The sequence below is a fragment of the Eurytemora carolleeae genome, unplaced genomic scaffold, assembly GCF_000591075.1.
Source record: "Eurytemora carolleeae unplaced genomic scaffold, Eaff_2.0 scaffold2033, whole genome shotgun sequence".
NCBI lineage: Eukaryota > Metazoa > Arthropoda > Copepoda > Calanoida > Temoridae > Eurytemora > Eurytemora carolleeae.
The window spans coordinates 24,265-34,519 of NW_019397923.1; the positions used below are offsets into that span (position 1 = coordinate 24,265).

The 10,255-nt window shown below is 32.4% G+C and overlaps 1 protein-coding gene across 2 annotated transcripts; it reads right to left on the reverse strand.

The window, feature by feature from the left end:
- Positions 1-945: 945 nt before the first annotated feature.
- Positions 946-6,299, reverse strand: LOC111716334 (glucoside xylosyltransferase 1). 2 transcript variants are annotated; one of them, XM_023491771.1, is made up of 8 exons: positions 5,984-6,299; positions 5,845-5,928; positions 4,573-4,679; positions 4,382-4,442; positions 3,593-3,706; positions 2,399-2,473; positions 1,541-1,648; positions 946-1,091 (listed from the first exon to the last, which is right to left on the reverse strand). In XM_023491771.1, exons 2-8 carry the CDS (start codon positions 5,896-5,898, stop codon positions 987-989), a joined length of 624 nt encoding a protein of 207 aa, XP_023347539.1. In that variant the 5' UTR covers positions 5,899-5,928; positions 5,984-6,299; the 3' UTR covers positions 946-986. The 2 variants fall into 2 exon arrangements, with proteins under 2 accessions (XP_023347539.1, XP_023347540.1); XM_023491772.1 differs by lacking the exons at positions 5,845-5,928; positions 5,984-6,299 and adding an exon at positions 5,793-5,833.
- Between the last annotated feature and the right edge of the window lie 3,956 nt (positions 6,300-10,255).

Here is a 10,255-nt window from a genome sequence, read left to right on the forward strand (position 1 = left end):
GAAAACAAGTAATTTAGATCTATGACTTAAAAATTTATGCAGCATTTAGAAATACAAAAATAGACAAAAGTTATCTCTACAGAATTAAAACATTAGAAGGTCACTTGAATTTTTTTCAATATTTTAAAGTATTTTGCAGTTAAGATACTAATAAACAATTAAAATTGGTTAAAATTGCAATTCATTTAATCAAAAAACTACTGGGGGGGGGGGGGTGATCCCCATACCCCCAGTAGGTTTTTTTTTAACATAACTCAAAAAGTATTGGTCTGAGGCTGTTCACATTTCTGACTACCTAAATACCCATAGCCCTTCTTTTCGGTCGAAAATTGGGCTTTTTATTATTACTGAGTCCTCAGGCACACTACCTGAATGACTACTATTTCCTGACCCACTTTCACATGAGGAAATAGATTGCAAAATTTTGCAAACTATTTGCACACATGACACAACCCTTCAAAAGAAATTTGCACATTTTAGGTTTTTCTTAATTACACATCAGGTTGTTTAAAATTTTTAAATTTTTTTGGCATATTTATTTATATGGCATGGTCAAGGGCTTTGTATTATTTGAATGAATTTTACAACAAAAGTTTCAATTTTTGCAAATTTGAACATTCTTTTGCAGATTCTAAAAGTAGAGCACAAGAGCTTTCCAATGATTTATCATGTAAACATGGGATTTAGAGTATCCTGAATTTCAAGTACCCCAGCTGGGATAGCATTAATTAATTAGAAAATTATTAAATCACTTATTCAGTTAAAGCAGACCCAGAGTCTAAAAGTCTTCTTAAATCAGAGTTTTCTGTTTATCTTGCTGTATATATAGTTAATTCAGGCAATTAAATTCTCTTGCATTGGAAACCCTATTTTAGACTTTTTAGTTTTGCCTTATAAAATCAAAGGTTTAAATAACACAGAAATTAGAAAATTAAGTGTCTAAAGCTAGTTTTCAGTTTTTATTGTAAAAATGATATAATTGTAATTTAAATTGATTCTAGTTCTAGAATAGATTTGTTCAGCTGCTTTAAAAGGACATCATCAATTCCAGGAGTGTTCTTGCAGTTACTTTTTAAGTTATGTGTATCAACCTGAAACATGATCAAATTTTTTAAAATAAAATCAAAATATAGTAACAGATCCTGTCACTAAATTTTTTTTGTTTTTGATTTTGATATTTTTAAATGACTTGTTTAAATTATTTCATTGTGCAGTTGTTCCAAAGGATACTTCTCATTCCCTTTAATAAGCACACAAGAGTGCAAATATATTTATTAATATTTAAGCTACTTCACTCTTAGTGTTGTGATTTGACCAGCTACATTTTTTTTGTTTTATTTTGTAATATGTGACAATGACAGAGAAAATAAACTATTTAGACCTAATTGTTTTTAATATTAATGTTTTTTTTGCCCAAAAAATTAGCAAACCCTTTTATATAAAGTCAAAATTTCTTTTTGTTCTCCCTGTTTTTAAGTAGTTTTAATTCTCAATCATATTTTCTGAAAACTTAGACTTTTTGTAGTACGTCAAAAATCACCTGTGCAAGATTGAATTCAACTTGTTGATAAAGTTGTGATGAACTCCAATTTCCCAACTCAAATCTTTCAAAGGTTTCAAAGATGCTTTGTAATTTCATCTCTGCACCCTGTTAAATGAGAAATTTTTTAAAGTTTGTTTCTTATTTATATTTTTAAAATTCTAATTTATATTGTACAGTACTGATGAAAAAAACTGATAGAAAGGAAACACTTTAAACTAAGACAAGCCAGGCCTTCAGTAAGCATTTCAGAATTGTTTCTCTTTGGACAGATGCTGTGGTTTTTATTTTAAGACCACTGGGCTGAAAAGAAGAGATATTAGTATGAAACAATATCTGGAAAAGTTTAATAAGAAAATGAATAGGCAATTGAAACACTTGACCAGGGTGTCCAAACAAAAATTGTCTCAACAATTATTTTAGCATGGGACGTAGCGGTGCGGAGGGGGGGGATAGACAAAACTCCTAAGATTTTATATTTATTTGGGATTAGGTTAGGTTAAGACACTTTATGGGCCAAGCGCTGTGGCTAGGACAGGCTAGGGGGCCGAGCGCTGCAGCCACATGTCCTTTATTTAAGACCTCACCAACTGCCAGTTCTGAGAATTTTAAGAAAACGCAGCATTTGAGAAAATCTTAGAAGTTTCGTCTATCCCTCCTCCCCACCGCTACGTCCCATGCCAATTTTTTCACAATTGACAAATGAGGGACAGTCAAGAAGAGGAAACAAATTTAGAAGAATAAAAATGAGGACAAGAAAAATTATAATAAAATATTTCTGTATTTCCTCTACCCACTTTAGTTTATAGAATTTGATTAAAGTAATAAATTGTTAAGAAACTTAAAGGAAATACACACCAAAGCAAACATTTTGCCATTTCCATGAAGAATAGAGACTCCAGATTCCCCAGCTGATGGGCAAAAATTCTTACCCTGAAATTTATATGCTATAAGATTTGTCCACACAATTCTCTCACAGAGCTACATATGGAAATAAAATAATTCTCAGTAATTTTTACCGATAATTCTGAAAATGGGAAAATTAATTTGAAATTATTTTTTAGGATTTCTACATATTTTTGTCATATTTTTCAACCAGTCTCAGGACCCAAACTATTAAAGTTAATGGTTTAATTTATTTATTTGAGCTGGCCTTGAAAAATTGGTCTATGAACATACATTTCAACCCTATACCTATTCTCTTAGGTCTTTTTTCTAGGGGGGGGGCATGGGATGCCCCTTCCCAGGCTTTACATAGATTCAGGCCCCCCAGCCTTTATGGGGTTAATTCTTAAACAGGGTTGCCAGCTGTACTAATGACACAAATATACCAATAAAATTGGTATAAGGTTGTTAAATAATATGCTATAATAAAAATATGTAAAATAACAAAACACTTAGATTTGAATGAGATTAAAGATAAAAAATGAAATCTCTACCTTTAAAGATGGATACCATTTTTAAAGGAACAAAATTTTCATTATTGTTCAGAAAAAAAAATAACAAAATAATTGTTCAGAAAAATGAAAATTCAACAAGTTTTAAAACAAAATTTTCAACAGATTTTGAATAAATATAAAGATTGATATTTTGGAATAAACTTTTTAAAATGTGATAGTGTGAAAAAACTATTGTTTATTTTATTCAATAAACAACTCAATGCATCAACAATTTGGAACAAATTATCTTACTGAAAAAAAAACAATTTAACTGAACAATCATTGAATGAAAAATAATAAATAGGTGAAAAATTAATAATAATTTGACAGGTAAAAAAATCAATTTTGTTCTGAATTAGTGAAAAAAAAGTCTCACACAAATGAACAAATGAAATGAAAAAAAGTTTAAAGTGCCCATCTATATCTACCAGGCTTTTTGAAATATTTGCTAACCTTTTCAGTTAATTTTGTTTAAATGATAAGGTGAGTAATGTCAAGCAGTGTCAGTAGTTTAGTAAAAGCTACTCTTGATTCTTGTGTTTACAATACTAGGGGTTTAATTTCTTCCAAACTAGGATAGGGTTTAAGACGAAGAAATGAGTGAAACCTTCACCTTGCTGCAGAGTGCTTCTCTATAGTTCCAAGTACAGTCTAGATCATACACTTTCTCAGGGTTTTGGTTAAAATATGTGTTAAAAATATCTTGATCTCCCAATCTCATTTTTTTCTAAACAAAAATGAGTATTGAAAATTTTCTGCAACCAAAAAAATCTTATTGATAATATTAAAAAGTTATGAGATCTTTTAAGTAAAAGATCTCATGTTATGTGTTACCCACAATCAAGGATGAGACTTTAGAGACTGTTTTATTTTGTGACTATATTTGAAAGACATTGTTTTACTGTATTACTTCCGTACCATCACTGTAAAATTGTTTCTTTTTTTGCTAAATTATTAAATGTGCCTCTTAAAGACTATATATATTCAAGGCATAAGTTTCAATTAAACTTTAAAACCATCAAATTTCATTATTTTCAGTTTGTCTTTACAGATTTATCCTTTGTACCCTATCTAAAAGTCTATAAAGGTTAGACAATGGGTTAAATAATAAAAGGCTACGTTCCTTTTTCAATGCATTTTTAGGTTAACGACAATTGTTAAACATTTATCTTGTTAATGTTAGATGATTCTAATAGATACATCTTTCAATTGTGACAACATGTTTAAAAGAAAAAATGTCTTTCAATCAAATGGAAGGGTGTTCCTAAAAATGCAAATTATTTTTATATTGGGTTAAGCCAAAAAATTACAAAATTAATCTTTGGCTTCTGTTACAAGCTAAAAAAGGACCCTTAGTAAAATTAAATTAATTTAATTTACATATTTAATTAAAAATTGTTACCTGGTACTTAACATAAAGTGCCAGGATGGTGTCAGTCCAACTTTTTTCAGTGTTCCGCATTCTTAAAAAATAAAATTATCTTTGAATTCAACTTTTAAATTTGTTTTTCAATGTATATCAATATGTTCTTTAGATTAGTGACTCTGCAAAATAGTGTTTCCAGTGTCTAAATTTTTAATTTTTCTGTCTACCTGTCTAAATTTAGTAGTACAACTCCTGTATTTAAACCTCTCTCTCCATATGATGGTACATCCATATATTTTGCATATATGGGTCTGCAAAAAGTTATTCCAGCAATCTAAAAATACTAACTAATCTACTACTTCAACATTTTGTTATTGCTCTATCTGTTTGCAGATTTTAAAATATTTTTTCAAATTCTTTTTTATTATTTAGTGTGAATTTTGTTGGAAATTGCTGGTTTATTCTTCTATTCAGAATGTCAAAGTATTTGATGTGAGTGAATTGTGGTTTTGAGAAGTATTAAACCAAAAATAGTTAAATATTAACCGTATATCTTATAAAATAACCTTTTGAATGGGGGAAGAGATAGGATCTGCTTTTGTTGAAGATGATTAAAATAGTTGTTCTATTGAACTAATCAATTTTATTTGTTCTTAACCCTATCCCCGCTGGGGTACTTGAAAACCAGGATACGCTGGGGGGGGGGTTAATTTGACCCCCCCCCCTCTAAATCCCATGTTTTATGTCCAAATATGACAAATGATACATCATTAGAAAGCTCTTGTGCTCTACTTTTAGAATCTGCAAAAAAATTAGCAAATTTGAGAAAATTGAATTTTTTATCGCAAAATCCAGTTTTATAGTAAAAATGTTTGCAAAAAAAAATTTGTCCAAAAAATGACAAATTATACATTTTTGAAAAGCCCTTGACCATGCCATTTCAAATATGCAAAAATTTTTGCAAAATTTTAAATAACCTGATTTTTAATCAAGAAAAACTAAAAATGTACAAATTTCCTTTGACAGGTTGTTTGCAAAACATTTGCAATTTTTTTTCGCAAACCTTGTGCAATCCGTTTCCTTATGTCATAGGCTTTCCAAAAAGCTAAATTTTATCAAAATCTGACAAGTGAAAGTGGGTCAAAACAAAGATTTAGTTTGCTACAGGCAAAAGCAGTCATTCAGGCAGTGTGCCTGAGGACTCAGGCAGTTAGTATTAAAGCCCGGTTTTAGGCCTAAAGGGAGGGCTTTGGGTATGTAAGAAAAGTCAGAAAATTTCAACAGCCTCAGACCAATACTTTTTGAGTTATGTTTAAAAAACTACAGGGGGGGGGGGTCAAATTGACCCCCCCCCCCAGCGGGAATAGGGTTAATAAATAGTCTTCAATAATTTTAGATAAGTGAAAACATAAAAAAAACTAACTGATGATAAATATAAATTTGTTACCAGTGATTGATTTGGAAATTTGTATCTCAAGCAAAGTTATTAGAATGTTAACCTCATGTTGATGAAACTGGTCAAACTCATACCAAAGTTGTTCAACTGGACGCATAAATATTACATCGTTGTCAACAAATATTGCCTGTAAGATAGATTTAGTTAAGCTTAATTAATTTTTTCCAAATAATAGAAATTTCCTTGGTCAAGTGTGGTAGTATCTGTGGAACAAAGAGCAGTTCTGTAGCACAGTCACGACCACGAGATTTTAAATCCTCCCTTACCTAAACAAACAACAACTGGCACTGATATTTTATTATACTTAGCATAGCATAAGCATGTAAATGCTTCTGTAAATAAAAGTGTAGAGTAGCTAGCTTAGGGTGAATGGATTCACCCTCATTCTTGTATATGAAAACCATCTTGACGGTTGGAGAGATATTGCCTTGAACAGGGGCGTATTCAGGAATTTGTCCAAGGGGGGCTTCAATTTTTTTCTCTTTCCAGGGGGGGGCTCAGCACCTGTTGGGGCCTGAAAACCCCCTGAATTAAATAGATTTCACTGGTCCAGGAGGGCTTTGCCCCCATAGCCCCCCCCCCCCTGAATACGCATCTGGCCTTGAAAACATAAACAAGCCATGCCAAAAGGAGGGTTCTATGATACAGCCTGAAAGGTCAGGTCAATGTTTTCTCAACCATGAGGTCTGGACATCAGAATTGAACCGAATAAAAGGAGGAGGGGGTTAGTCTTGACAATGGATCAGAGGAGAGACGTCGGTTCACAAAATGTGCCAGAAGTTTAGTCTAAATTAGATTCAACTGAATTTCAGTAAGTTTTGAATTAATATCATGTCATTTTATATGCTGTAAACACATTTTTCTCATGCTTTGTCTTCTTATTCATGAAAATTGTGGCATCTGCTTTATTATGTTACAATAGCATTAATTGTTCCATCTAGAAATTTTCTTTTTTTCATTTTAAATTTTTAGTTTAAGCATCAGTAGAAAAAAAACTTTCTTATATTCCCCAATAGTTTTCAGACAAACTATACTTATTATATAAAGTATGACCTTTAAAACCCATTTTATTTCCACTCTTCTATTTAATGTATTTATCTAAAGTTAATATCTCCCTATCTTTCTGTTTGATTCAATGATGATATTTTTTTGGTAGCTTTACTACAGCTATTCTCACATAAAGGGTTTCCATACGCAATAGTTTTAAACTCAATTTCAGGAAAGTTTGAACACATTTTGTTAAAAAATGCCTTTCATATGAATGACAAATATATTTCAAAGATAATTATCAAAAAACTAGTCTATTAAAAAATGTACAGCTATGGCTATACATGCGGTAAGTTTTAGCCCAATAATGCGAAAAATGTGTATTATTCTTAAGATATCCATAACAACAGAAACACTTGAAAATAGCTTTTTAGTCCTAACAATATGATTTATTGTTGTGGCATGCAATAAGATGTATTTTATAGAAAGGAACAATTACACTTATTGCTCCCATTCATTTGTAAGCTCCGATTGGAAACCTCCAGGTACCTATAGCTGACAAACATATACTCTTCCTGCTATTCCACCTTTCCTCCTTTCATCATCATTCACTTGGATCAATCCATTTAAAGCTATTTTTTGATAATCAAAAAGAAAGCACCCTTTTGCTGTGAGAGTTATTGACAGCCACAAAGATTTGAGAGGCAAAGATACGAGGATAGTAGGGGAATCTATTGTATCATGATAAGCCTCAAATTGTCTCTAATCCTCCGTCCTGTAGATACATGGCTCCTGACCAGGGTTCAGATCTCTAGGTTCATCCTCTAATTCAACTAATTCTCCAGGTTCTTTCTCTTGACCATGAGAAGTATGAAGTATGAAAGTGGGTCAAAACAAAGATTTAGTTTGATACAGACTAAAGCAGTCATTCAGGCAGTGTGCCTGAGGACTCAGGCAGTTAGTATTAAAGCCCGGTTTTAGGCCTAAAGGGAGGGCTTTGGATATTTAAGAAAAGTCCAAAAATTTCAACAGCCTCAGACCAATACTTTTTGAGTTATGTAAAAAAAACTACAGGGGGGGTCAAATTGACCCCCCCCCCCAGCAGGAAAAGGGTTAATCCATCCTCATGGTCGGATTCTCATTATCTCTTCTTCTTCTGGAGTCAGAGATCTCTGGTTGATTTACTGGAGGTTCAGGGTCTCCTTGAAGATCCAGAGTTGCTCTATCCAGAGTATAAGTGGGAGATGAATTGACAGAAGAGATACAGTGTTACCGTAAAAACAATGATATCCTCGAGGTTTGAAATAATGGTTTCGTCTCAGGGACTTTATCTAATAACTAGGAATAAAGGAACAACTATCATCTTTTCTTTTCACAAATATTTATTGACAATTATAAGTTATGATTTCTCTATTTTAGACTTGGCATGGGGGTGTAGGCATTAGCAGCTTAGCTCAGCGAGGGCAGCATTCCGTGACTGACTTTTTCAGGCTGAATCTAGGCCAAGTTCAAAACCACTGCCTGAGTCAAGCCTTTTATCCAATAGGCTTCTGCCAGTGCAATCCCACCGTATGAATCAGGGGTGAATTTTAGATCCATCTCTAACCAATTCTAAAATAAGAGAAAAAAACAGTATCTTTTTAGTAATGTCTACATACAATCAAACCATTCCAATTCATTTATAAATTCTTTATTATTTCTCTTCAACCTTTCTGAAAATGTACTTTCTCCTTCTAAGTTGATTTTCCAGAATAGAAAAAAGAGTTGTAAAAATGGATTAATATTCCTAGTTTAAAGATTTTGATGTTTCTTTGTGAAAATAAAATATCCCTGTACAACCTAGAAAAAGAGAAAATGTTAATAAATCCATACTGTATCACCCTTTGTCTTTCTTATTCAGATAACTTCCGGGACTGATTTCTAGACATTGACAGGTCAAGGATAGAGGGATGTCAAAAGGATGGATAACAGACTGAATTGAAGCTTTAAAAGATATTTTTTGACTCAAAAACCTTGTTTCAAGTATTTTCGTTGAAGACAACATTTAAAACTGTCTTGGCATTGATAGACGCTCAATTACCTAAGTCAAAACTTAAAAATGGTCAACTTTCAGTCTCTATACTTAACACCATTCCGACAAAACAGATGATGGGAATTTTCAAACCATAGAACAAAGGACATGTTATTTTACAGAGTAATTGCCCAGGATAAAGTTGACAGCTTCCAGATCATGATTGAGGAGGAGGCTGGTAGTCTCCTCAAATTTCAACCTGGCATAATCTGCAAACAATGTGTTGTGTTTAAGTCCTAGACCTCAGGGCATAATGGAAGGATGAATCCAATATGCAGTCAGGGATGACTTATAATCCTGCATGGTTGTATACAGTATATATTATGTTGCTGACTCTTGGCTCTAGTCTGTCTTCACACAAGGGAATGGTCTGGCACACAACACTACGAGAACAAGACCCTTTTGGTTTCTCAATTTTGTAACTTTGCCTTTCTTCATGGTTTCCTATAGGGGTTAATCTTATTTTTTCATATCCAGTTTGGTTTCTTTCAGGTACCAATTGAACATGCTGTTTCTGAATTCATCTAAAACATTTTTCCCTTGCAAGTAGGGATAGGAAAGAGTTAGATTCGTTTAATAGAAGCATTTAATGTTTTTAGACTTAAAAAAGGGTTTAAACATAAGATCAAACTATTTGAAATGAAGATGGGGGAAGGCAAGCCCCCACTTAGGGTCAAAATGGCAATATAATGATTTGAAGATAGATAGATAGAAATTCGGCCCGGTACAACGAAATATTCATGCACCGGCCCGACTAATGGTACGTATCTTAAAAAATTTCCAAACCAAATATTTTTATATAAACAAACTCCATGTGTGATGGTGATAAAACTTAATTTTAAGTATTTTTATAATATTATAGTCTATTTTCGACTATAATATCATACAGTTGATATAGCCAATTGTTTAAGTGATAGTTTGCGTATAATCAATTTAATTTAACATTATGACGCATATTTATGGAGATTAAATCGGCCTCTCATGAGAACTCTTTTGCCCCCCCCCCCCCCCCCGCGTCGTTACCCCTCTCTTTTCAAATTACCAAGGCTTTAAGTATATATTCTTTCGCTTATTCATAAGTAAATTGCTAGGTAATGATCGTTTTTTGCTGGCTCCTGTAAATATTTCATAATATGCGGAATTGACAGGGTGCAGTGTCATATCAACTGAACTAATGATCGATCGGACTATATCATTTGTTTCAGCTAATATTTATTTGGATAAACGTTCTAAAGAACTATAATCAAATGAACTAATTGTTAAATTTGTATCTTAAATAATCTTTTATTTTTGGGTATGCAGGGGCGGATACCGGATTTAAGTGAGGGGGTGCTAGATTTATTAGGGAACAAAAATCCAGATTATAGAACTAAAAGATGGGTTGTTCAGGCGAAAT